The sequence below is a fragment of the Trichoderma citrinoviride genome, assembly GCF_003025115.1.
Source record: "Trichoderma citrinoviride strain TUCIM 6016 unplaced genomic scaffold BBK36scaffold_10, whole genome shotgun sequence".
Taxonomy (NCBI): domain Eukaryota; kingdom Fungi; phylum Ascomycota; class Sordariomycetes; order Hypocreales; family Hypocreaceae; genus Trichoderma; species Trichoderma citrinoviride.
Window position 1 is genome coordinate 1,414,747 of NW_020194718.1, and position 25,870 is coordinate 1,440,616.

The 25,870-nt window shown below is 57.7% G+C and overlaps 7 protein-coding genes across 7 annotated transcripts; 4 read left to right on the plus strand and 3 right to left on the minus strand.

Moving 5' to 3' along the window:
* Nucleotides 1-1,156: 1,156 nt before the first annotated feature.
* BBK36DRAFT_56830 (hypothetical protein) lies at nt 1,157-3,125 on the plus strand (the record flags this gene model as incomplete). The annotated part of the gene is made up of 3 exons (XM_024898277.1): nt 1,157-2,453; nt 2,619-3,001; nt 3,093-3,125. 3 exons carry the CDS (start codon nt 1,157-1,159, stop codon nt 3,123-3,125), a joined length of 1,713 nt encoding a protein of 570 aa, XP_024748208.1.
* Nucleotides 3,126-4,926: 1,801 nt separating this feature from the next.
* BBK36DRAFT_1097483 (hypothetical protein) lies at nt 4,927-5,136 on the plus strand (the record flags this gene model as incomplete). Its single annotated transcript, XM_024889105.1, has 1 exon — nt 4,927-5,136. A coding segment is annotated over one exon (210 nt), but the record flags the coding sequence as incomplete, so codon positions are not given.
* Nucleotides 5,137-5,901: 765 nt separating this feature from the next.
* On the minus strand, nt 5,902-8,586 carry BBK36DRAFT_1122956 (hypothetical protein; the record flags this gene model as incomplete). The annotated part of the gene is made up of 1 exon (XM_024891000.1): nt 5,902-8,586. The coding sequence occupies one exon, from the start codon at nt 8,584-8,586 to the stop codon at nt 5,902-5,904; it is 2,685 nt and encodes an 894-aa protein (XP_024748210.1).
* Nucleotides 8,587-11,454: 2,868 nt separating this feature from the next.
* Nucleotides 11,455-16,444, plus strand: BBK36DRAFT_1135944 (hypothetical protein; the record flags this gene model as incomplete). The annotated part of the gene is made up of 2 exons (XM_024892815.1): nt 11,455-15,327; nt 15,399-16,444. Exons 1-2 carry the CDS (start codon nt 11,502-11,504, stop codon nt 16,442-16,444), a joined length of 4,872 nt encoding a protein of 1,623 aa, XP_024748211.1. The 5' UTR covers nt 11,455-11,501.
* Nucleotides 16,445-16,602: 158 nt separating this feature from the next.
* BBK36DRAFT_1177744 (serine/threonine protein kinase, CMGC group) lies at nt 16,603-18,002 on the minus strand (the record flags this gene model as incomplete). The annotated part of the gene is made up of 4 exons (XM_024896085.1): nt 17,932-18,002; nt 17,793-17,871; nt 16,742-17,737; nt 16,603-16,650 (listed from the first exon to the last, which is right to left on the minus strand). The coding sequence occupies exons 1-4, from the start codon at nt 17,994-17,996 to the stop codon at nt 16,603-16,605; spliced, it is 1,188 nt and encodes a 395-aa protein (XP_024748212.1). The 5' UTR covers nt 17,997-18,002.
* A 1,048-nt stretch (nt 18,003-19,050) lies between these two features.
* BBK36DRAFT_1177749 (hypothetical protein) lies at nt 19,051-22,171 on the plus strand (the record flags this gene model as incomplete). Its single annotated transcript, XM_024896086.1, has 6 exons — nt 19,051-19,116; nt 19,212-19,304; nt 19,367-19,452; nt 19,550-20,126; nt 20,307-21,393; nt 21,456-22,171. The coding sequence occupies exons 1-6, from the start codon at nt 19,078-19,080 to the stop codon at nt 22,169-22,171; spliced, it is 2,598 nt and encodes an 865-aa protein (XP_024748213.1). The 5' UTR covers nt 19,051-19,077.
* A 1,066-nt stretch (nt 22,172-23,237) lies between these two features.
* On the minus strand, nt 23,238-25,869 carry BBK36DRAFT_1135947 (MAD-domain-containing protein; the record flags this gene model as incomplete). Its single annotated transcript, XM_024892816.1, is given in 4 exon segments — nt 23,238-25,445; nt 25,517-25,744; nt 25,756-25,801; nt 25,843-25,869. 2 exon segments carry the CDS (start codon nt 25,643-25,645, stop codon nt 23,238-23,240), a joined length of 2,337 nt encoding a protein of 778 aa, XP_024748214.1. The 5' UTR covers nt 25,646-25,744; nt 25,756-25,801; nt 25,843-25,869.
* Nucleotide 25,870: the final 1 nt, after the last annotated feature.

Here is a 25,870-nt window from a genome sequence, read left to right on the forward strand (position 1 = left end):
AAATTCCCACCCCCATGCACCAGTCCGACCGATACAAAGCCCGGCAAAGACGCAAGCTAGCTCATGCAATGCGCCTCTTGGGTGAAATTGAGAGAGAAAAGAGAAAAAAAAGAGAGCGAGCTTGAGCACCTCGGCTTATTAGAAGCAGGATTAGTAGCAGCGCTGGTTCGTGGTCTGAAATGTACGACATCACCCGGATCTAATGTATCGCGAATGTACAGCCCCTGTCCATGCCCCCCTCCGCCAGCCCGCCCCAATCGCCCAGGTCGCCATAGCAGCGCCCCCCCCAGAGCTCCAGCTCCCTGTAGCACCGTCCCCCTTCAGCGCCCCGACCGCCGTTGCTACAGCGTCCGCAGCACGTCCCCGGCGCTGGAGCACCGCTGAAGGGCCGCTGCAGCGCAACTGCTCCAGCGGTGCTCCAGCGGTACCTCCGGGGTACGCCTCGGGAAGCCAGTGCGCTGCCAAACGCCAGCCAACGCCAACGCGCGATGCGATGCGTCTCCAGTCGCGCGCGTTCAAGGTTCGTGTTTCTGGGCCTTTTTTTTCTCGTCCCCTTCTCCGCTCGTTTAAATACCGCCTCGACCCAAGCCCTGGTCTCGCTCTCACCCCTTCCCAACACTCGAACCCACGTCCGGTCTCTTGTGTGTGCGTCTGGTGTGTGTGCATGTGTGTGCAAAAAGCAGCAGGTCCTCGAGTCACTCTTTTTCTCTTCTTCCTCGCCTGCTCTCTTCCTCTTCTTTCCCACGACAAAGCCCCCTTTCGGTCGACCAAAAGGACAAGGTAGCTGAGATACAGAAAAAGTAAACACGCAGAAACCACAAGGCATTGAGCAAGAAAGAGACCAAGACAGGCCAAGCCAACCACCACCGCCGGCCAATTGTGTACTGCCAATCAGCATAGCAGCATATCCAGTGTTTGGATCGGGCGTGTTGTAAGTGGGGAGGGCAGCCGAGAGGTGCAGCAGTGCACGAAGAGAGAAAAAGAGGAGACCAAAACACCGACAGTCGACGCGACTCTTGACTCTTGCAAGCTGCACAGCGGCTCTGGCGAGACACGAGCATCTGCCGGCGGAGGAGGACACGGAAAAACAACAGACAGCCGCTGGATTTGGCGCTGGGGAATGATCGCGTGAGGCCTCATTTCAACTCTGGAGACCATGGACTCGACGCGAGGGCCGGCGGCCGAACCAGCGCTCCCCGCCCCGACACTAGCAGCAGCTTCGTCGACCTCGTCAGCCTCGTCCGCCTCATCGGCATCGGCATCGGCATCGACTTCGTCAACAGCGTCCGCGTCTGCATCCTCGTCAGCTCCCGCTCCGGCCACGGCCTCGACGGCCGAAACCAAAACAGCATCAACGTCAACAACAGCATCAGCATCCTCATCATCGTCAGCATCGGCATCGGGCTCCCCCCTCAAACGCCCGGCCCCGTCTCTGCTGCCGCCCTTTGAGCCTCTCTCGTCCTCCCCCGGCCTGCCCCGGCCGTCCAAACGCCAGAATGTCGGCACCGGCTCGGGCACAGGCGCCCATCTGCGGTATCCCACGCCCGTGCCCACGTCCAGCACCGGCATCTTGTCCAGCTCGCCGCTGCGCGAGAAGATGAGCATCGGGCTGCTGGAACGGGCGCCGCTGTCGGCCGTGCCGTCGATTGAGCTCAACGAGAACGGCGAGACGCTGCTCATGGGCCGCTCGTCCAACTCGTCGCACTTCCAGCTGTCGGCCAACCGTCTCATCTCGCGCGTCCACGTCCGCGCGCGCTACGTGCAGGCCGCCACGCCGCTCGAGGCCAGCAAGATCGAAATCACCTGCAACGGCTGGAACGGCCTAAAGCTGCATTGCCAGGGCCGCACCTGGGAGCTGCTCAAGGGCGACAGCTTCACCAGCGAGACCGAGGGCACCGAGATCATGGTTGACGTCCACGACGCCCGCGTGCTGATCCAGTGGCCCAAGCGCAGCTCCTCGGCCGCCGACGCCAACGGCCTGCTGTCCGATGCAAGCTGGGAGGACTCGCCGCCCCCCGCAAGCGCGCGCGCCTCGGCCGCCGCGATGCTGCAGGCGTCCCCCTTGCGGAGAGCCGCGCGTATCCAGTCGCCCGACAGTCCCACGCCTGCCCCACGCCGGCGGTCTGTGGTAGCAGCAGACGAGGACGCCGGCATCCAGATCTACGAGGACGACGACGACGACGACTACATGCCGGACTCTGACGACCGCGAGGACCCGGACGTCGCCGTCAGCATGCGCACCGAGGCCACCGCCAGCTTCTCCAGCGACGAGGGCTCCGGCGAGGACGACGAGAGCGACCCCGATGAGGAGAACGACCCCGTCGTCCTCTCCTTTGGCCCGTACGGCGCCAACATCTCGACGCGTCTCGCGTCCATCACGACAAAGTCGCCTCGCGTCACGAAGCGATCCCTGAAGAAGGGCTCGTCTGAGACGCCTCGGCCGAGCAAGTCGGGTCAAAGCGCCGCCGACGTCGAGAGCAGTCCCCAGAAGTCTAGGTCGAAGAAGGTGTCTGTTGACGGAAAACGCCATCAGCCAAAGGACGAGGAGGGAGAAGAAGAAGAAGAAGAAGAAGAAGAAAGAGAAGAAAAGGAGGTAGTCGAAGCCAAGGAAAGGGAAGGGGAAGGGGAAGGGGAAGGGAACGAGGACAATGACGAGGATGAGGAGCCGACGAGGATCCCGTCGGAGGCAGACGCTGCCATCTCCAACCACGTCGTCAACCAGCTCGCCTTCTCCCGGCTGTCCTCGACGCCGCTGTCGACCATCATGCACAACCTGCCCGCCGAGCAAATCAAGGACATTTCCCGCGACGCCCTGAGGCTCCTGATCGAGACGACGCCCTGCATTGGCATCATCAAGCGCCAGGGCAAGGACGCCGCCGGCAAGCCCCTGGAGAGCGAGTACTATTACATCCCCGAGGACGACACTGACATGCAGCGCAGGGCGGCGGTGGTTGATGGACTCCGGAAGCCCAGCTTGCGGGCGTGTCGAAAACAACACAAGGTTGGTTTATTGAGAGATATTTTTAAGTTTGGGCTTGGTCTAGCTCGCATTTTGGATCCGGTGACTAACAAGTGTTCTTTTTCTTTCACAGCAATACTACTGGAAGCGCCCCAAGACGCCTTAGAGCCGCGTTACCAACGCCATTTACGAGGAGACGAGCACAGATGGGAGAAATTGTTGAAAGCGTGGAGGAGAAAAAGGGATTATGAAAGAAAAAGAAAGAATTACGGAGGAACGATTGACGGGTTGATTGTTGTGGGCTCGCATATAAAGACATCAAATACCCGCTCTCGAGGCACACCCGGGCGTGTTGGCTGGCTGGACGGCTCTCTCCTGTTGATTGCTGCGGATGAGATATGTAAGATGGTTTTGATGGGTTTTTTGCGTCTGGTTCTGCTTTTTTGGTCCCTTGAAAAGACTGGTCACGATGGATGAGAGGAAAAAATAAGTGTGTTTTGCATCCCCTTCCCTCACCTGGTATTCTGTTTTCTTCTCAGCTTCTTTCTGTTACTTTTTATCTCCCTTTTTGCTGCCTCTTTCATGGTCGCTCTTTGGCCTGCAGGGGAGTCAATTAGGTGGGAATTGTCCGGGGTTCTGGGTTGAAGACGATGGGGCCGCCTAGGAGGACTGGAGTTTTCTATGTCCATGCTGCTCGTAACGCCAATGCATCGTCATCCACGTCTGGAGGAGTTTCGGTTATTCCATCTTGTTTTTCTTTTGGACTATTTCACTGCGGTGGGGAGGGTGGGAGAGACGAAGGGGGATCGATAAGAGGAAAGAAGAAGAAGAAGAAGAGATCGGAAGAGAAGAGAAACACGGACGGCGAGAGACTGACTGGATGGATGGAGGAAAAATGCCACGGGAGGCGATTGATTGCCCTGCGTGACGAGCGTCGCTGCAGGCTGCTGCACCTTGTTGAATCATTACCCTTGTCCTGTTTTACCCTGCCCGCCTTGCCTCGCCTCGACTCACCTTGCCTTGCCTCACACCAACATGTACGTATATAGCCATATAACTTGATACATCACAACCGTCACAGCAAACATCACATTACATCACATCACATCTAACACAACCCAAGAAAGAAAACACCACAATAGCAATCTAGAGAATAAAAAAGAAAAGAGGCAAATCACAGGTATTTCAAGAAACAACTGGTCCAACCCAATCAACCAAATGCCGTGATGTAACCGAAAATCTCGATATCAATCTCGATACCATCGGAATAAAAACAAACCAAAAAACCAGAAACCACTAGGGTCTTCATTTCCATTATTTAACTTGAATTAAGATTTCCAGTGTAACACCATCGCATCATACGATAACAAGCCCGCCCTCCAATGATGTTCGATTGGCCGACCCCGCCTTTTTTTCGGGGGTTCGTTTTTGGGTGGCGAGGTGTTGACGGAAGGAGGCAAGCTACGGAAGGAGCTGCTGACGCAACTTTGCATTCTGTTATGCGATCGGGAGATCTTGGGGAAGGAAGCTCTCGTTATGATGGGGTGGATTTGGGGGAGCTTCTTTCTATATAAGGGTTGGTTGGGGTGCTGTTTGGTTCGTGTTTCTCTTTTATTAATTCTCATCAACTATAACCTTGAACCATTGAAAGATTACAACTTCAATATCAATATCTGATCCTATCGAAACTGTCATATCGGGTGAGTTGCTTCTGTTGGTTTGTGTCGATTCAACTGCGGTTCTCATGTATACTGACTATTCTCTGCAGCAGTAGAAAAACAGCATCACCTACAAATCACCACTTCAAATCAAACCTCCGCCTCATTCAACCTCCAACAAACCGACCAAAATGGATTCTTCAACACAAAGTCAGTGAACCCCATCCTCCATCCATCAAATTCCCTCTATCATCTTGCAGTCTACCTAACATGTCAAAACAACACACAGCCCACCAACAACAACAACAGCCACAACAACCACAGCGGCAAATGTCCTTCCCCCCGCACCACGCCCAAGTCGACTCCCCCGCCTGCCGCTCCGCCATCCAGCACACCTCCTCCTGGAAGCCCAGCTCGCTCGACCGCCGCCAGAGCTGGAGCTCCCAGGACCAGAAGCACGCGCTGCAGATGAGCGGCATCGACGGCGTGCGGTCCGGCCACCAGGGTTTCACCGAGCGGACGTGATGAATTCCCCCGGGGCAGGATATATCGTGAGGGTGTTGTAAATTGATCAAACAAAAAACAAGAAACCCAGAAAAACAAAAACACCTACACAAAAAGCATTGGGAATTGGTTTTTCTTTATATGGGATAATGCTGGGATAGCATTCGGTTTGCATGGCAAGGAGTGAGGGATAAAAGCATACCTATGAGAGCATGCCAAAATTGAGCAACAGAATGCGGGAAACGGACATCAATGACTGTCTCGTGGGACTTTAGCCAGCAAATAAATCTTACTGTAATTATATTACGCGTGGCAGCACAATCATTATTTCTTCAGCAGGGTGAGCCTTCAACTACGGACACGTCATGATCTAACACGCAACTGGTAGATTCCAATTGAAGCGGCCTCGGCCAGAAACTGCTAGCTCCCAGATATACTATACTGTACACAGCCTAAACGAGCGAGACACAAAGGTGAACAATAGCCTTCAATGCAAATCAGATTCGCGACGTGTTCGTGTCGCTCCCAGCCCGCATTCGCCGTCAATGGGTATTCCAGACTTGATCCCATGGTAAAAAAAGCAACAGAAAACAGGAGGGTAAGAAGATGAGGGGGAGGATATAGAAGGGAAAGAAGAAACAAACAACTCCTACTCCCAAACCCATGCACATGTCGTCGTGGAAGTATCGTATCCCTATGCTACCGGAGCGGAAAAAGAAGAGAAAACAAAAAAGACAGAAAATGAAAGAAAAAGAAGCGAAAAGAAATCAAGACGTTCGCCTATTTGCCAGCAGCGGAGAAGTGTTCCGCCAACGCTCCCACGGCATACGCCGCTCCGCCCACCCAGACCGTGCCCATCACCACCTTCTTGCCAAAGCTCCTCCTCTTCTTCTCTGGAGAGGCCGGTCTCATCCGCTCTGCCTCGTCTCTGCGCGTCTGCTGGCTGGTGCCCAGGGGCGGTGCCGGCTTCACGTGGCTGTCCTCGAGGCTGTCGTAGTTAACGAAGCCGGTGGGACTGGCAAAGTTGCCCGCCACGGACTGTCCCATCATGTCCACGGGGTTGACGCGGGCCGGGTTGCTGGGAGCATCGCAGGGGAGATCACTGGCGTTGGCCACGGCCGGCCGCGTCTTACGGAAAATGAGCACGTCGCCTCCGCCCGATACAATGTCGTAGCCTTGCTCCTGCAGGGGCTTGAAGTAAGGGAGAAACTTGGCCGCGTGCGACAGCTGCAGCAGCACGTCCGTCAGCTTGGGAGGCGCAGAAGCGTCAGCATCGTCGGATGTGGTCTCGGCAACGCTGACAGACTGGGTGGACGCGTCGTAGGCGAGGATCTTGTACTGGACCGGCTGGCCTGGATATCTCACCGTCAACGTCGCCGTGGGGGGTATGGACTCGTAATGCTTGGCCAGGATCTCCGGTGTCACGTCACCACACTCCTCAGAATAGCTTGTTTCTAGTCCCTTTGGATCGTTAGAGTACGGGTCCTTCTCGGCGCGCAGTTCGGCCAGCTTGCGGGTGATGCCTTCGATCGGCTCGGATTCGGACTTCGACAACTCACTGGGAAAACTCTCATCCATGGAACTCATCTCCATCTCGGGCGCTTCTTCCTCTTCCTTGGCAGCCATGGCGACCCTGCTCAGCACCTGGCTTCGGATATCATCCGCTGTCAGTGACTCCAGAGCTCTCTCCACCTCCTCCATGCTGCTTCCGTGATGGATAGCACCAGAAGCTGCCATATCCGCCTGCAGCTTCTCCTTGGCGTCATACTCTCGCAGGCTGGCAGCAACGACATCCGAAGCCTCCTCAATCTCCACGTCCGGAGAGCTTGCATTGTAGCCATGGAGATCCTTGTATGCCTTGGACGCCTGCTCGGGGTGCATGGGGTATGGCTTGTCGGGAGACTCAAAGCTCTGCGGCTCATACGTGCCCAAGTCGGCGTAGTTCTTGGTAAGCTCCTCGGGGTGGATGTGACGCGTCTTCGCCGGCTCTACGAACCCGTCAACGGCATAGCCAGGAAGGTCCTTGTAGTTCTTGGACGCTTCTTCGGGGTGCACTCTCTCAACCTTTGGCCCAGCATTCGGGAACGCCGAGTATTGGGGCAGGTCTTGGTATGCCTTTGATGCCTCTTCTGGATGCACGCGAGCAGTCTTGGGGCCGGCGTTGGGGAATTGCGAGTACATGTGGAGGTCCTCGTAGTCCTTGGAAAGCTCCTCGGCGGTCAATGGGCGGAGACCATCGGGCTCATGCCAACGCACAGGGCCATACTGGTCCAGGTCGTCATATTGAGCCGTGGCGGTGTCCCGCACCTGGACCTTGGCGGGAATCGGCTCAGCCTTGGGCGTGGGGTCGTTCTGGAGGGCCTCGTAGTCCTTGAGCACGGATTCCCTGCAGGTAAAGGGGCCGCCGTATGCGTGAAGGTCTGTGTAGTTCTTCGACTTTTCCTCTGGCGTCAGGCGCCGAAGGCCGTCGGGTTCGTCAAAAGTTGCCGGGCCATACTTGTGTAGGTCCTGGTAGTCCTTGGACTTTTCCTCCTGCGACCTCTCTTGCAGGCCATTCGGCTCGTTCCACTGGACCGGACCGTATCGGTCCAGATCTTCGTACAGCTTCGACTTCTCTTCGGGAGTGAGCTGTGGAAGCCCGTCCGGCTCATTCCAGGTTACGGATTTGTACTTGTCCAAGTCATCGTAGTTCTTGGACTCTTCCTCGGGCGTCAGCTTTCGGGGCGCATTCGGGTTGTCAATCTTCATTTTCGAGTACTCGGGCAAGTCTCCGTATATCTTGGAACGCTCCTCGGGAGTCAGCTGAGGCAGCCCGTCCGGCTCGTTCCACTTGGAGGGTTTGTAGTCGCCGAGATCGGTGTACTGCTTGGACTCTTCCTCGGGTGTCAACTTTCGAGGCGCGTTGGGATCATCGAACTTGGTAGCCGAGTACTTGCCGTGCTCTGCGGGTGACACTCGACGGTTGGTGATGGGATCAATGAAGTTGAGGCTGTCGTCGGTTGTGGCTCTCAACACGCTCTCCGCAGTGACCTTATCAGAGTGGAGGCTCGAGTGCAAGTAGTTTCGAATGTTTTGCAATGGCGTCCAGACATTGTCGTCCTTGTGGAACAGATGGTTGATGGCGTCTCGTTCAACGTCCTCGATGCTGCGGCCGGGACGGGCCCCCGACAGGTCATCCGACCACGACTTGACGTCCTTGAGGTCGGTATATTTCCCAGTAGAACTAGGAGAACCAGTGGAGGAGGCAGCCGCCTTGAGGCTCCCCGACTTGGGATTCTCCCATGCTAGGCGTCTGTTGAGGGAGACGAGGTACTTGAAGGCATAGACGCGGTGGCGGCGACGTCCCAAGTCGAAGCCGCAGAACTGTCGGCTCTGCTGAGCGGCTGTCGAGGGGCTGGAGTTGAGGGCATTGCGGGCGAGGAGCAGCCTTGCACGAGGCGAGGCAAGTTGCGAAGTCGAGAGCATTTTGGAGATGTCGAGCCAATGGCTGGGCGAGATGCACTACCGAGTCTGACGACGAAATCAACGGTCAACAGACCATTCTCAATCACGGAATTGACAACACCACGATGAAGCCATGTGGTGTCAAAAAGCAGCAGCAGAAGCTCACGACTTACCAGGCAAACGTCAAGCTGAATCACCCCAGCAGCAGCAATTGCATGTGACATGGAACTCGGGCAGAACCGGGTTGTGCGGGGAAGGCCAGATCGGACGAGACGGACGATGCGAAGAATATCCAGATCTCACGATACCGATGCCGACGAGCGAGGAGTTGCTGCGGTGGAAAGGAGGGAAATTGTTGTGGTGGAAGATGGTGGAGGAGAGGAGCTGGAGGCGGTAGGCAGAGGTTTGAAAAGGAGGAGGGTGACGAGATGAAGAAGAAAGAAAGAAGAGACGAAGCAGCAGCGAGGAATGAAGGGGAGCATCAGCGGCGCGCCGCTTTTTGGCTCGTCTGAAGGTGAGCCCAGTCGGTTCACCGCGCTGGAGTGTCCACTCGACTGTCGTACGCTTGCGGGGTAGCCCCCAGGAGAGCCCACTGAGCCCACTGGGGGAGCCCACTAACGAGAGCGCTGAGGGTCCGCTCGGCGGGCCTGTCAGGGAGCCACGGCCGCTGCGAGGTGTCACCGAGGGCACGCTGCCAGTCGGGTCGGGTGGCTAATGTCTAGTGCTGGCGCCGGAACTGCCTGTTCGGGGCGGTGGGATTTATCCGATGCTGCTTGACTCGGCCGTATGTGTACAGATACTGTATGTATGTACAGTATTTGTACGATATCATGGAGCGCAGATATGAGCGCCTGCACGCAAACGCACAATTACGACGCACGCACACTATCAGCAACTTTCAGCACCAATCAGGCACCGGCACCCCCAAGGCCGCAGCCTGATGCGCTATGCAGGGCCCCCAGACTTGTCGCTTCGTTCGACGATTCTCACAGGCGCAGGGACGGCCTGGGGTAGGCCGTGTCGACGTCACTGTGGGGCTTTATCCCGAATTGACCGAGCCAAGCCGCCGCTGGGGCGAATCAGGGCGCAGCTGGCGATGGCGGCATCCGGGGTCTCATGCAAACAGGGTCCACCGACAACCTGATGCTTGTACCTAGCAAGCACGCTTGCCGGGAGATCGCAAACCTGGGGATTCAGCTTCACGAGAGGGAGATGCAATTGACGTGAACGACTTTGAGGTATTCTTTGTTCAGCGTCCAAGATGTGCAGTGCAGCTCCGGTTCTGGCTCACTACCGTGTGTGTGTCCGGGAGAGCCACAGTGCTCGTACGAGTACAGCCGCAGATCAGCGCTGCACTTATGCGGATGCGGTCAGCAGAGGAGACAGTGCGAGGACCTGCGATGATCCCATTTCCCCCCTCGAATCTGCTGTTGGTGTGGCAGCGCAGCAAGCAAAGGCGGCCTTGGGCGGGCCAGTGGCGAACGGGCGGATGCACGGAGCAACGCAGATGGGACGGACTATCAGGAGGCGTGTGAAGTTCAGGTTGGGCATGGTAATTCCCTCAGTTCTGTTTACGTGATGCGTACAAGTGCATCGTGAATCACGCCGCCTTCTCGAGCTGAAAGTGGTCTGAACACACGAGTCGAAGATCGGATGAAGATGCAATCTGGCAATATTTAGATAGCATACAGGCAGAGCGTCGGGAGCCGAGCGGCGCTCTCTCGTCAAAGCGTATGTACCTATGCAAGGGGCCGCTGCAGCTGGTCACCGGGCTTTTTCTCCTCACCGGACGGCCAGGTCGCCCGCCGCTGGTTGGCGAGTGAGGCTGATGTCTGCCAGCGTGTCGTGATGTGACTGGAAAGACGTCAAGCCAGCGAGTCAGTCAGTGTAGGACAAACGGCGGGCCAGGAGAGCACAGGTGCAGCATGTTTTGGATGGTGGCAGGCTGAACTGGATTGCACTGCAGGTCTCGCGTTACGTGAAAGAATGCTGCAGAGTCCGGATCTCGAGCCGTGGTGTTGGTACTACGGCAGCACGGCGGGTAGATACTTATACTCCAATGTTTCTTGAAGCTGAATCCCAGGTACATGCCTGGTATGGTAGTTCACTTCGTTAAATGGTTCAACCTGCATTTGTTCACTGGACGATCTAATCCAAGTTTGACTGGAGTTTGCCCGAGAAGTCGAATCTTCAAGCCACCCTTGCAAAACTTTTGCACAACTACTTCGTATCGCGTTTGATGTCTGTTATTGAAGGCTCTTTAACCTGTCTGTTCAGAAGCGTGAAGTGATTGATTCTGTGTTTATATTAGGAGTGGCTGTCGAACACTCTCCCATCAACTCAGTATCTACATACAGCAAATCTATGTCTCTACTACTACTGCTACCGTCTAAACTCACCAAGGTGACTTTGCTCTGCTAAAGATACTAGTACTATATTCTTCTAGTCCTGCGAAATGAATAGAGGTCAAGTATAAAGGCTAGCCTTTGCTCTGTACATGTATTTATAAGCTTGGAATTGATACGGCGTAGCCATTCCCGTTCAGTACTTCATGCTCTTCTCTGCTTCACCTCGGCTGGAGCCAGTTCCAATTCCAAGGTGCGGCGCTGCTTACCTTATCCACGCTTACCTTATCCACGCTTACCTTATCCACGCTTACTTCAGCAGCCACCCCGCTGTGACCGGCGTGACTCTTCAGCGCTCCGGGGCCAGCTACAGCGCTTCTGGCCAGGCGGAGCTGACATCACAGGCGCCTTTTTGCAGCTTGAGCTCCATTAGTAATTTTCCCGACTGAGGCGGTCCCTCTCCATCAAACCTTCGCCCACCAGTCTCTGGAGCCTTGCGCAACGCAGCTCGTCCACCATCGTCTCAGCCTCGCCTCTCCTCATCCCTCCTCGCCTCTCCTCCCGCGCAAAACTCAACCCGCCAGACCGACCATGAAGCGCCCCAGCCGCGCCCCGGGAGCGACGTTCGGGGCCTTCGGCGCTCCGGGCGGGACGGGCACCCTGTCGTACCTGGCCGAGCCGCCGTCGTTTAGCGCCGTGTCGGATCCGAACGTTGTCGTCAGCCTCAAGAACCTGCTCAAGAAGGACAGCACCACCAAGACCAAGGCGCTCGAGGACCTGCTGGCCCACGTCCAGGCCTGGCCCCACGAGCGCAACGGCGGCGTCGAGGATGCGCTGCTGGACGTCTGGACCGCCGTCTACCCCCGCCTCAGCATCGATAACGCCCGCCGCGTCCGCGAGCTGGCGCACAGCCTGCAGTTCGAGCTCATCAAGTCGGCGCGGCGGCGGGCCGAGCGGCACATCCCCAAGATCGTGGGTGCCTGGCTGGCCGGGCTGTACGACCGCGACCGCGGCGTTGCGCGCGCCGCCAGCGAAGGCCTGTCGTCGCTCATCAACACCCCGGATAAGGTCGCCGCCTTCTGGCGCAAGTGCCAGGCGCAGATCCTCGACTACGCCATCGATGCCATCCGTGAGACCCCCGACACCCTCAGCGATGACCGGTCGACGACCAAGGACGACGCCGAGGCCAAATATATCCGCGTCGTGGCCGGCAGCTTGTCGCTGGTGCTCAGCCTGCTGCAGCGGCTTACCGACGAGGAAATCGCCGGCCTAGGCGACAAGCTGGACGACTTCTTCTCCGAGGACGCCGTCTGGCGCGCCATTACCTTCAACGACGCCGCCGTGCGGAAAACGGTGTGCCACCTCCTCATCACTTGCCTCAACCGCAAGCTCCCTTATGCCGAATCCACACAAGCGAGGCAGGCCATGGTCACGGGCGGCCTCAAGACCAACCAGACCGGGTCAGCGCTTGACTATGTCCGCGCCCTGACGAGGCTGTCACGGGCCGTCCCTGATCTTTGGACACCTGCACCCAAAGAAAAGAAGCCCGCGCTTTCACGATTGCGGCAGTTTATCGAAAAGGGATCACAGGGCTGTCCCGCAAAGTTCTGGGAGCATCTTGACGAGCTGATATCCGTCCTGCCAGAGGCCCAGATGAAGAAGCTGGAGACGGCCTCTGAGTTCCTGGAAGCTGTCAAAGCCGGTGTCACAAATCGCGAAGAGCCCCGGACAAACACCTCCATGGCCTGGAAGTGCTATATCGATACCCTCAAGCGCTTAATCAAGAACCTTTCCGACGACGAGAAGCTTGTCTTCGCCCGCGAGCAAGTATTCCCACTCTTTGAACATTCGCTTCTCACCGTGTCCGACAAGCCGGTGGCCATTCCCTTGGGACCCAATGCCATGAGCATCTTGGTGGAAGCCCATCTTACAATTCTTCGGGGCCCTTCAGTCGTCGTTGCGGCATCAGCAGAGGAGTGGGAACGGCTAGGTCAGTTGCTGTGCACCAGAATCTCAAATTCTTTGCCGGAGGTGTCTCGCGAGTACCAGTCGTCACAGGAAAAGATTGGCGAGGAGGGCCGCCGGTGGTTCGGCCTTGTCGGAGAGATCCACCGGAAGTTGGCCAGCATCGGAGAATCTCTGCCTGACCAGACAGCCGCTCCATCCAAGACTGTCATCGACCAGTGCGTATCCATTCTGCAGAATCGGAATATGAAGCCGTTTGGGGCTGCAGTTGCCCTCGAATACGCACTGAGCACCGCCCAGCACCTCTTCGACGGCGAGACCGGAGACAAGGTCGCGGAGTTCTTATCTACCGCTGCACGAGACTCGGCGGAAAAGGTCATACAGTCGGCCTCAAGCAGACCGCTGTTGTCCTGCCTTAACCTGTTGGGGGCAATCCCCTCCCGAGAACAAACGTACCGCACCATTTGGAACTCGTGGATCGAGGCGGTCTTGGAGTTCCCTGACCGCGCCACTCGCAACTCGGCCCTCGCCTCCCTCATTTCCGAAGAAAAGGCATCCGAGCCCACGCAAGGGAATGCTAAGCTCCAGGCGTACATCATTTCAGAAGCTATCGAGGCTGTCAAGGGCCAGGCACCTGGATGGGAGCTGCTAGAGGCTGCCATGAACGAGAAAGGCCTCTCTGACGAGAGCTGCAAACAACTTTCCGAAAAGCTATTAGACATCTTAGACAAGGAACAGGCATTGGCAGAACCGGCACTGAGAGCATTAGAGATTATTGCCAAGGGCAGGCCACAGCTCTTTACCGAAAACGACTCTCTTCATACAGCTTTGGTTGCACAGCTATTGAGTCTCTCTGAAATCAGCAGCAATGTCGTCTCATCAAAGGCCATTGCGATCCGCGCTATTCTGCAGGGCGAGGGAGGTGCCGGCACTCAGCCGGTCATTGAAATCATACAAGACAACCTCGAGGGAGCAGGCCCTCAGTCGTTGGATATCGAGACGCTCTCCAAGCAGGCTCAACAGGCACACGCTGCCGGCATCGCCGTTGAGGAAATCTTTCCCGGCACGAATGCCTGGATGCAGAAGCTGGCGCCCTTCTTGGAACAGCCCATCAACCCGTCTCTGTCAATCACCAACAGCCTGGGCGGTGCTGCCACGCTGGCCAATGTGACGGCTCAGCCGAATGAGATCCGCGTGCCCAGAGACAGGAAGGGCCGTTCAGTGCCACTGAGAATGTCTCTTTATTCTGCGCGTCTCCTCGAAGAAGGGGTGGATGTTGCCAAGCTCCCACGCGAGTTTCAGGTTGAGCTGCTCTACATTCAGTGCCTCACTATCCAGCTTGTTACCGACCAGATCACTTCGAGAGACGAAAACGGGCTATGGCTCACCTTGGACACCGCCGAGGCCGTGTCGGAGGCAGAATCCCTGGTGACGACTCTGAGGACCTCTATCATCAACAAGAGCTCGCTGGCGTCTCAGTGGTGGGATAACTCGGTGGACGAAGAGCAGGCTCACATATTCCGCGGACTTGTCGACCTTCTCAAGGAAGAGTCCAGGGAGCTGACGTCCAGAGGTGTCTACAGTGCCCGGGCTCTGAGCGACATCATCCAGGCCGTGGCCGAGGCACACGGCCTGCTGCCCAGTCTGGAGGAGACACTGCTCAAGCCAGTGCTGACGAAGGCTGCCCCAGAGACTGCTCTTCTCGCTGCTGCCTCGATTTCCGGATTTGGGGAGACGATCAAGTCTTCCAAACTGGCGAGCAACTTTTGCAACCGGCTCGTCAGCGACATTGCAGGAGCTTCTGCAGATGACAGTAAAACCATGATGATTCTCGTTCTGCTTTCTCTGTCGGCGCAGGTGTATGACGGTGGAGAGCTTCCGGTGGCCAACAACCGCATCGTGTTCGCCGTCAGACAGATTACGTCGTGGCTAGAAGACGGCGAGCCATTGAGCGCGCCTCTCTCGGCCGAGATCTGCCGAGTGCTGAACCAGCTGCTGCCCTGCATGAGCGACGTCTTTGGCTCGTACTGGGAAAAGGCCATTGAGTTCAGTCTCGATCTGTGGGAGCAGGCGGCCAGCTACCCTCTTCCCGACGCCCTGCCCTTCATCCACTCCTCGCTCAAGCTTGTCAAGACGCTGGAGAACATTGAGGATCCAAACGACGATTTGCAGGACGCACTCCGAGAATCGGCGAGCAAGAGGTCCAAGTCGCTGATTGAGCTGCTGAAGCTGCCGCGCGGAGCCAGCAGCCAGCCCCTGGAGATTGTAGACGCCATGCTTTGCCGGGAGGTGGAGAAGGTGTCTATCAAGAACTTGAAGGACGTCTCGGATATCTACGAGCTGGTTGCTTCAGAATCGCAGGATATTCAGACGGCGGCCTTTGATCTGCTGCACAGGGCATTGCCGGCGATTCAGGAGCAGCGGTCCATTGACACCGTTCTGGACAAGACTGGTGAGTTCTTTTCTACGTCTTTTATTGTCTATTTGGCCGAGGTCGAATGCAAAGGCTAACATGCATGAAAGATGCTCGTCTCCCTGATGAACTACTGTCTCTGCTCCTCGACGCCCCTACTCTGGAGCGGTATTCCGACGAGATGCTGGCGCAGTTCCCGTCCCCCATCCGCAGCTACTTGCTATCATGGAAGCTTGTCTTTGACGCATACTCGGCGTCGTCGTTTAAGCTGAGGAGCGACTTTACAGAAAACCTAAAGACGGACGATTACATTTCACCCTTTTTGGACTTCATGTTTGACGTCCTCGGCCACTCGGCGGCACATCCGCTGAACCTCGAGAGAGAACAGCTCACGACGGAGCATATCCAGAACTACGACATCAAGGTCGCCCGGTCGGAGCCGGAAGAACGGAGCATGCAGTGGCTGCTGGTGCACCTGTTTTACCTGACGCTCAAGTACATCCCCGGCCTCTTCAAGGCATGGTACCTGGCCTGTCGCTCCAAGCAGACGCGCATCGCGGTCGAGGCCTGGACGACAAAGTACTTTTCGCCGCTCATCATTTCCGAGACGCTGGACGACGTGCAGGCGTGGGTAGACCAGCAGGAGCCTCCCGGGCCTGACGAGCAGGAGGTGGTCGTGCGGATCTCCAAGAACGCGCGCGAGGTGCTCGTGGGCTACGAGGTGGACGAGACGCAAGCGTCCATCGTGATCAAGGTGTCGCCCAACTACCCGATCGAGGCCGTGACGGTGACGGGCCAAGAAGCCGTCGCCGTCAAGGAGCGCACGTGGAACAGCTGGATCATGACGACGCAGGGCGTCATCACCTTCTCGGGCGGCAGCGTGATTGACGGGCTGCAGATCCTCAAGCGCAACATCGTGGGCGCGCTCAAGGGCCAGACGGAGTGCGCCATCTGCTACAGCGTGATCGCGGCCGACAAGCGCATGCCGGACAAGCGGTGCTCGACGTGCAAGAACCTGTTCCACCGGACGTGCTTGTACAAGTGGTTCCAGAGCAGCAGCCAGAATACGTGTCCGCTGTGCAGGAACCCGATTGACTATCTGGGTTCCGATGGGCAGAAGAGGAGGCGTGCGCAGAGGGAGAGGGATGATTTTTGATACCGGTGTCGGATTGGATTGGATTGGATTGGATTTGCTTCGACTAGGACTCCTGGAGGTGATATATTCTTGAATGCTGTACATATATGTTGTATCATGAGTTATGTATGTATGGAAGACGGTATATGACGGTTGCAGGGGCGGGCGGAGGGGAGTCATCATGATTCTGTGATATCATTTTTTGTAAAGCACTTGTATGTTAGAGCCTGCGAGGAAGAGCCGTCAGTAAGTCGGCAACCCATCAATGCGTATATATGTATATCATATCCTTTTGCAAAATCAGAAACATAAACTCACCTCTTCGGCCGTAGCCCTGCTGCCATCATATCTCACCAATCTCCCCACAGCCTCCCTGAAGCCCTCATCCACACCCGGCAGAATCTCCTCCCAGCTCCTCTGCGGAAACACAGTCCACAGCTCAAAGGGGGTGACCTTGAAGCTCTTGGCCTCGGGCCACGTCTCGGGCGTGGGCGTGCCCAAGGTCTTGAAGATGCTGAGGATGAGCCCGAGCTGGTTGCCGTCCTCGTGGGCGGGGCGCGAGTCGAAGAGCGGCGCGGGAGGGCTGCGGATGCACTCGGCCAGGACGGTGCCGAGAGCCCACATGTCGACGGGCGGGCCGTAGGCCTTGTTGCCGAAGAGGACCTCGGGCGCGCGGTACGGGCCGGTGCCGATGTCGAGGATCTTGTTGTCCGGGGGCTCGGTGGTTGCGGAGAGGGTCGGGTGCCAGGCGGTGCCGAAGTCGGAGAGGTAGGCCGGGCCGGAGGGTGACGCGAGGAGGATGGCCGAGGGCTTGATGTCACGGTGGACGATGCCCTGGCCGTGGATCTCGCGCAGAGCCTCGAGGATGTCGCGGAAGAGGGAGCGGATGAGGAAGGGGTCCAACGCAGATGAGGAGGAGGAGGAGAGGGAGGAGGTGTTGCTGCGGTAGAGCACGTCGTCGAGGGTCAGCGGCATGTACGGAAATGCGAGGACGAGGCGCTGCTCATGGTCGCGGAAGGAGTCGAGCAAGGGGATGCACGGCGGATGGAGCATCTGCAGGATCTTGACCTCGCGGAGGGGGTTGTGCGGCTCGAGGGTGCTGTGGACGATGACCTTGAGGGCGGTGGCGCCGGAGCGGAAGACCTCGGACGTGACGCCGTCTGAGATGGGCGTGCAGTTGGTGTATGAGCCGATGCGGATGCCAGAGTTGGACGGCGTTGGGGATGGGGGTTGGGGTGAGGCTGCGGATAAGGGGGAGGATGAGGGTGGTGGGTTTTGGTGCTTGGAGGGCTGGCAGGCGGCGGTGTATTCTTCCTGGGTAAATGTTAGTTGAGAGTGAATGAGGTAATGTTTGGTAGAGAGGAGGTACCAGAGAGGAAGAGTTGTCGTATGCGGCTTGTTCGATGGCGATGGCTTCACTCATGTCCCGCGAGGGAAGGGCTTCCATGCTATGCAAACTTTTGGTCAGTTGAATGGTGACAAAGGGGGGATGGGTCTTGGTAACGCACATCTTGGAGATGGTGTCATAGCGGTCCACCGACGAGACGGACGCCTTCCACGCGGATGAGGCCATGCTTGGCTGATGGTGATGGTAATGCTGGTGTTGAGGCTGAGGTGAGCTCCTGAAATCACATGCACGAGATGCTTTAATTGAAGGATATAAATGGATGCATGCACAACCGGCGATTGACTGAGCGGTCGATTAATTATGCATGTCGTCGCACTTGATTCCCCCTCTCGATCATGCGACACGTCATTTGAGGACTGGGCTCCATTTTGATTGAAACGGACCGGGATCCATGCTGGGAATGCGGTGGATTGAGGTTCAGTTGAAGCTGTCTGTGAAGCTGCACGGAAATGGAGGTGCAATGGCCCGAGGCTTCTCCGGGTGCCCAATTTGGCCGAACACATGTAATCAGCTAATTACGCTCTTGTCCCCTATATAGCATCACTAGAAGGAAAAGGTAGTTGAGTAGTACGAGTAGAAGAATACAGCAATCATTAGTATCAGCACGTGGTGGATGGATATATTCCTCAGCATCAGCAAGTCAAACCCCCCGGCCTCTTCCGACGCAATTTGACCCCCAAGCCGGTGGAGGAGGTTCATGTGCCTCATGCCTCATCTCATGCCTCTGGCGCTCGGCTGGCTGTTTTGGCGCTGACGAGGCTGGGGCCACAGCGCACTCGGCGCCTGTAATTGGCCGCCACCGGGGGGGCTTCTGGCTAATGTCACAGCGAGGCTGGGCCCACCGGCAGGGTACGAGGGAGCGCTGGGACACCTGCCCAGGTGGATACCTCGAGCAGTAATTGGGTTCTGGCACCACTGCAGCCCTTCTGGAGCTTCTTGCGTCTTCCACCAACCTGCATTTGATCTCTTCGTCGTCAACCTCACCTCAGTCCACCTTGCATACGACATACACAACCGGCCAAACCACCATCGCCACCACCAACCCCGAGAGCATCCGGATCTCTCCATCCTCGCAGCAGCTCGCCATGCGCGCATCCGACTAGGACACGGAGCCCCGATTGCAGTCCGTCATTCCGCCCAACTTCCTCCCGATTCCGCCTCTTCCCTTGAGTCGACCCAGCCTCTCCCGGCTCGAGCTACAGCTACACCACCCGCAACATCCGGCCGACGACACGCAGCCGCAGCCATGGACGAGACGGCGAGGACAGAGTATCCGGCCATGCTGGTAAGCCCGATGTCGACTCCTCCGGCCCCGGATCCCGTGCTTCCCCAGGCGCAATGGCACTGACAGGCTGCCCCCCGTGGCGCCGCTGCCTCCAGGCTCTCCTGCAGCCCGGCCAGGCCGTGCAGACGCTCAACGACCGCATGAAGCGCATCAACAAGATCAACCTCGAGATCGCCGACTGGCTCCAGGTACGCAGACGATGACATCACACACCCCAACGCTCGCCAGAAAGCTGATCCAGTTGCTGTAGGAGCGCCGTCGCGTCGAGGAGCAGTATGTCCAGGGAATGCGCAAGCTGGCCCAGTTCAAGGCGCCCAATGCGCAGTCGGAGCTGGGGTGAGTCTGCCGACGTCTTTCACGAGAAGCCGCGTCAATGCCTGTCTCCCCTCTGCCCAAAGGTCGACTGCTAACGAGGCCGTCCCGTGGCATGCAGTGTCTTCCAGCTTCCCTGGTCCCGAATCATCGAGTCCGTCGAACGCATTGCCCAGTCCCACCAGCTCTTCGCCGATCGCCTCGGCAACGATGTCGAGCAGCCGCTCAGGAACTTCCACCAGCGCCAGGACGTCATGAACATGACCAACATCTCCAACAACCTGACCACCATGGCCCGCGAGCTCGACGAGGCGCGCGACCGCTCCGACAAGCTGACCAAGAAGGGCGGCAAGGCCAGCGCGCAAAAGGTCGACGCCGCGTCGTCCAAGCTGGAGTCGGCCACGCAGCAGTGGGAGTCGCAGGCGCCCTTCATCTTCGAGACCCTGCAGGTGCTCGACGAGTCGCGCGTCGACCTGCTGCGCGACCTGCTAACCCAGTTCGAAACCCACGAGTCCGATCGTGCCCAACGCGACAGCGACATTGCCGTCGAGACGCTGGCTATGATGCTCGAGATCAGCACCGAGCGGGAGATCCAGGCCTTTGTGCAAAAGGTGACGGCCGGCAAGGCTCAGCTGCCGCCGCCCAGAACGGCCACCAGACGCTCAGCCATGTCGCAGAACTCGGCCAGCCAGCCCAGCGTTCCCTCGACGCCGAATCCCTCTCAGCCGCCCCCCGATGACGACGTGAGCGAACACAATTCGCTGCCTAACAACGAGGCCAAGCCGGGTGAGTAGCTGCCCAAATCATGACCTGACGATGAGAGCCAATAAGAGTACCTTTGAACTGACCAATGGACTCGATTCCTGCTAGAATCCAAGCTGCGAAGACTGGGAACCATGTTTGGTGGTCGACGGCGCCAGAGTGTCCATGCGGGCTTCGGCTCCCTCTCTCCCCAGAAGTCGCAGGGAGCTACCTTTGGGCGGCTCGGCAGCAGCCATGGCCGCGGTGCCTCGCCAATGGGATCCTCCAGCAACCTCCACGAAAACAACCGGCTATCCATCCTCCCCGAGATGCCCGACGCAGCTCGCAGGCCGCAGTCATCGTCAGACGCCATGCACAGGGATCGGGAACGCGAGGGCGAGTTGTCGACGAACGGGAACGGAAACACGAATGGCTTTGGGGCTGGCGAGAGTCTTTTGGATAGTCAAGTGCCGGCGATGCCACCTTCGAGCAGCGTCAATGGCAATCTCAACGTCGAGCAGCAGCACCATCAGCAGCCCGAAGCCGCGGGTCCGGCAGAGCCGCCACCATCGCAGCAGAGCCAGCAGCCGGAGCCCGCGCCTCAGCCAACTTCCAAGGACGACGAGGGCTTCACGATACGAGCGCCCATGAACGACCCCATCTCGGAAGCCCAGCGGGAGGCTGCCAACGAAGAAAACGACCAGCTCTTCAAGCTCAACATCCAGAACAAGCCCATCGAGGAAGAGGACCCTGAGGCGGCCCAGGCGGCTCTCTCCAGCGTGGCCAACACGCTCAAGCTGGGCTCGGCAGCCAATCGGCGCTCGATGACGGTGCGAGGCCGCCGCGACGTGCGCAACACCATCTATGCGCCAGTGTTGCAATTCCCCGAGAGCTACTCCGAGGGCTCCATTCCCGCCATGCCGGCCATTCCCGCATCGCCCGCCTCCCCGGCCTCTCCCCCTCGACCTCCCTCTTCCCGGCCGGCCGCCATTGCCGCGCTTGCTTCTGAGGCTAGCGCCGCCTCTGACACCCAGTCCGTGCGGTCCGGCAATTCGCTCAGCAGCGCGCACCCCAAGCATCCGGAGCTGACGGCGCCTGGGCTGAACGCGTCCATCATCGAGACGGTCTCGGTGCTCTTTGAGGGCGGCGTGCTGAAGAGTGCGGCGGTTGCGGGCGAGATTGCCTTTGCCAACAATCCCACCCCTGATGCCGATCCTACCAAGAGTAAGCCCTTGGCCTTCTTTTCGTCTGATTTTATGTAAGTTATTGATATTGACTTCCACCAGCGCATGAAACCATTCGCATCAACAACTTTGCCAACCTGGAACGCATCGGCCCCAACCGAATCTTTGTCCACAACGCCTCGCCCGACCAGCCCGATCAGTTCTCGCTCGACGTCTCCCATCTCTCCAAGACGGCCACCGCCTTCTCGTACCGTGTCTTCTCCGAAGAAGGCGGCGAGACCCCCTCCCTGGGCCGACACGCTCCTCTCCTCCTCACCCCGGCATGGAAGCCCCAGGGCGACAAGCTGGGTCTCCTGCTGCAGTATCAGCTCAACCCCGATTGCAAATGGACAGCCCCCGTGACGCTGCACAACGTCGTTTTCGTGGTGTCGTACGAGGGCAGGGCGACCGGGGCCCAGACGAAGCCCAGCGGCACCCACCTGAAGGATAAGCACCTGGTGTACTGGCGACTGGGAGACGTGACTCTCACCGACGCCGTGCAGAAGATTGTCTGCCGCATTGTCGGCGCAGATGGCGTTGAGCCGCAGCCGGGCCACGTCGAAGCCCGGTGGGAGTATTCCGTGACGGGCGACGACGCCGTGGGCAGCGGCATCTCCATCTCGCGGCTGGAGACGGCGCCGAGCAGGGAGGCCGTCGAGAGCGACGACCCGTTTGCAGATGAGAACCCTGCCAGCTCGAACCCGTCGCTCGTGGAGCAGACATGGGTCGACGTGCCTGTGACGAGGAAGCTTGTGAGCGGCAAGTATGAGGCCAAGTGACCGGGGGGGCTTTTTGTCTGAAAATTGGACAGCGTTTTGCGTTCTGGGGGACTGGGATGAGATATCTATATATCTGCCTTATTATACCTTACTCTGTATACGTCTATTGCTATATAGATGTATGCGGTAAAGCTTGCTGCTAATCATGTTTGACCTAACGGGGCGCCACTAGGTTCTGAAGAGATGACACTCTTGAGCGATCGTTTTACTCTTTTCCTTTTTCCTATTTCTAATCATTTTTTCTTCTTCTCTCTTTATGCTTTGTCTGGGGCAGAGAAAAGAAAAGTTTCATACGAACGACGGTACACCGACCTTTTTGATTTTTTCTTCCTTTTAGTCTCTTTTTCATCTACCACTCGTGATATCAAGAGGTTTCAATTTCCTTTACATTTTCTTGCCTTGGACGGCCGAAGAGGAAGCCTCCCTGTTGATGTGTACACACGCTCATTCCAATCGTTTCTATCGACTAATACTTTCCTTTTACATGACGCTTGTTCGAAAATCTCTCGTTTCAGACCCCTTTCAATTTTCTTTACATCTTTTCTTTGTGTTTGTGTTTGTGTGATCCTTGTGTGCTGGAAAAGGGGGAAAGAAGAGCAGGCGGTGGTCGTTCCAAAGTTGTACGGATGTATAGTAATAGTTTTCTCTTTTCTTTGCCGGCTAGACAGACAGATGGATGGATGAAGCATGCTTCTCTTTTTTTCGTTGATGCCTTGAATCACACTCATATGTTGTAGAGAACTTAAACTGCGTATAGAATGAAGTTTTCCCTGACTATTCCTGTTGTCACACAATGTTGGGGTAGATATACAGCTCAGAGATTCGTCTTTTCTTTTCTAATTCGTTTAAATATTGATGGCATGATGCCCTTGCTCTCTCCCGATCCTTCCGAGATATCATTACCCCTAAAAAAGCTGGTGAACCCAAATCCATGCAATGCACTCATAACATCAACAACGATCAACAACCCCCAAAACAAGGACTCGATATCGGGCAGCGCTTGCGTAAGAAATTCGATGTCATTGCCTTTCTCTTCTCATCCCCCCTTCCCTTCAAGTTCCATCATTTACTCCCCTGAAGAGGCCCTCGCATGCTCCTCATAAAACTCGAGCGTCAGCGCCGCCAGAAACCCAGGGATGCACCCCTTCTCCCTCACCCAGAAGGCAATGTGATCCGCAATCTTGCGCGCGAACGCGCTCTTCGGCCCGCCGCCCACCTTCATCGTGCCCCTCTCACCGTCAAAGACAATCGAGTTCTCGTGCTCGTCCGTCTGCGACGGGTAAAAGGTGCTCTCGACGCGCATCTTGCCGTTGGGGATAAACGTCACGGTCCAGCCGAGCGTCGAGAAAATGGCCTCCTTGAACTCGTGCGACTTGGAGCCCCAGACCTCCTTGAGCCGCCGCGCCGACTTCTGCGCGCTCGCCGTCTCCGCCTTGGCCGCCGCGATCTCGCGCTCCATGGCGCCCAGCACCGACGTCGGGATCAGCGGGATCGAGGGGTCCACCTCCCGCGACCGCAGCGTCGCCAGCAGCTCCCGGTTCTCCTTCTGCAGCGCCTCCAGCGTCGCCCGCTTGATGGCCTCGTGGTCCGACGTCGGGTTGCTCCGCAGCGACAGGATGCGCGTCTTGGTCTGCTCCTTGGCCGCCGCCAGCTGCTCGCGCGTCGTCGACAGGTCCTTTTCGAGCATCGCCACCTGCGTCTGCGCGCTCGTCAGCTCTTCCTGGAGCTTGCGGTTCTTACGCGTAAGCTGGCCCATCTGCTCGTGGACGGCGTCGTCGTCGGCGCGGCTTCGCTTGGTTCCCGCGGACAGCAGCTGCGGCAGTGGTGACGATGCTTGCTGCGACGTCGACTGATCGATCGATGACAGCTCGGCATGTAGCCGCTGCACCTCCATCTTGTAGTTGTCCACCATGTCCTCCAGTTCCTGGATGCGCGCCGCCCGCGCCTCGTCAAAGCCGTCCGGCTGCATCGTGTGTTCTTCGGTGTCAAATGCCTTGAGCTGCGCGCGCAGGTACTCGACTTCCTTCAGGGCCAGAGCACGCTGGCGCTCCAGGCGCATGCGGACCTTGTCGGTGTTGGCCGCCTGCGCAGTTGTCGTGGCGTTCTCGACCTGGCTCTTGAGCTGGGCGTTTTCCTCCTCTAGGGCCTGCAGCTGCCCCTGTAGTGCTGTGACTTCGGCTTGGACAGCTCCAAGCTGCTCAACGTAGGAGGCGCTGGTCAGCCTCTCCTGGACGAGAGCGCGAGCAATTGCTTCAGGAGAGTCAAACTCGGCCTGGCCGGATTCCGACAGCTTCTCCAGGTAGGCCGACCACGCCAGACGCTCATCCTCCAGTCTCTGGCGCTGTATCCTCGCCTCAGCCAGCTCCGCTTCCAGCCTCTCCGCCGCCTCGACCTTGCGCATCAGCGTCCTCTTTTCCTCCTCGACGATTTCCACAGCCTTGTTGACGGCTCGGAGTCGTTTCAGCTCGGCAAGCTGATCGCGGTTTGCAGCTTCGAGAGCCCGCATGTGAGACACCTGTTCCGACAGCTCCCTCTTGATCGCGTCCATAGTCTCTGCGTCGCCGCTCTGCGCCTTGAGTCGCAGCACGTCTGCCTCCAGCTTGCCAATCAGCTTGTCCTTCTCCAGCGTTTGCTCCTGGTACTGGCGCAGCGCCGACTCGCGCGCTTCGCCCTCCTGCTGCATCTCTTGTATTGTGCTATTTGCGGCGGTGATTTGCATCTGCAGGTCGCTGACCTTCTTGTCGGCTCGTCTCGCCGCTTCGTCTTTGGCGCTGGTCACTTCCTCGAGCTGCTCCTGTACCAGGCGAGATTCATCCTCGGCTGCTCGAAGCTTGGACTCGAGCTGTCGCTTGTCGTTCTCCGAGGCTTCCCTCAGCTGCTCCAGCTCCTGCCTGAGCGAATCCATCCTGGTGTCCGCCTTGGCCTTTTCCGCTTCGGCTGATTGGCGCTGCTGGGTCTCTTCCTGCTCGCGCCGCCGGGCTTGTTCTATCTTGTTGTTCTGCTGTGACAGGGCGATATCCTTTTCTTGCTCGGCGGTCTGGATGCGGTACTGCAGGGTTCCGACCTCGGCCTTGAGGGCCTCAATCTCCTTTCGAAGCTTTTCATGTTCGTCTGCGTCGGGCGGTGCGAGGTTTTCCTTTGACCTCGAATGCTCGAGCGAACTGCGAACAGAGGCGGCGGCAACGCTCTGTCTTGAGGGGGGTCTGTCGGCGTTTGCGTCTCCGGACTGGCTGTTGGGCGTGGACGTGGGCTGAGTTGCTCGAAATGACGCTATCTAGAGACGGCAAACGAGGCAAATGTCAGCATATCAGACACAACTCTGGCTTCAGACCATCGCCAACTCACCCTCGAATCCCGCAGTGACAGATTCGGCCGCGGCACTCTCGAGGTGCTTGGGGTCCGCAACCTGCTGGTCGAGCGCGAGGTTGGCCGACTGGCAGAGCCTCCGGCGTCCTGCGTTGCGCGGCCGCGCATCTCGACTGACTGAAGCCTGGAGGCTGTTGATGACGATTGTTGTTGGTTTTCTTTACTTTTCCATCTGATGAGAAACGCGCTGCTTCGCGTCTGAGATGCAATACAAGTATGAGAGGTCACGTGATGGGAGGCTTAGGGTAGGTGCCTGGATGACGTTCGCTGGACCTAGCTGCTAAACCTCGAGAGACGATGATGGATGAAGAGCCAATTGGAGATGATATCTGT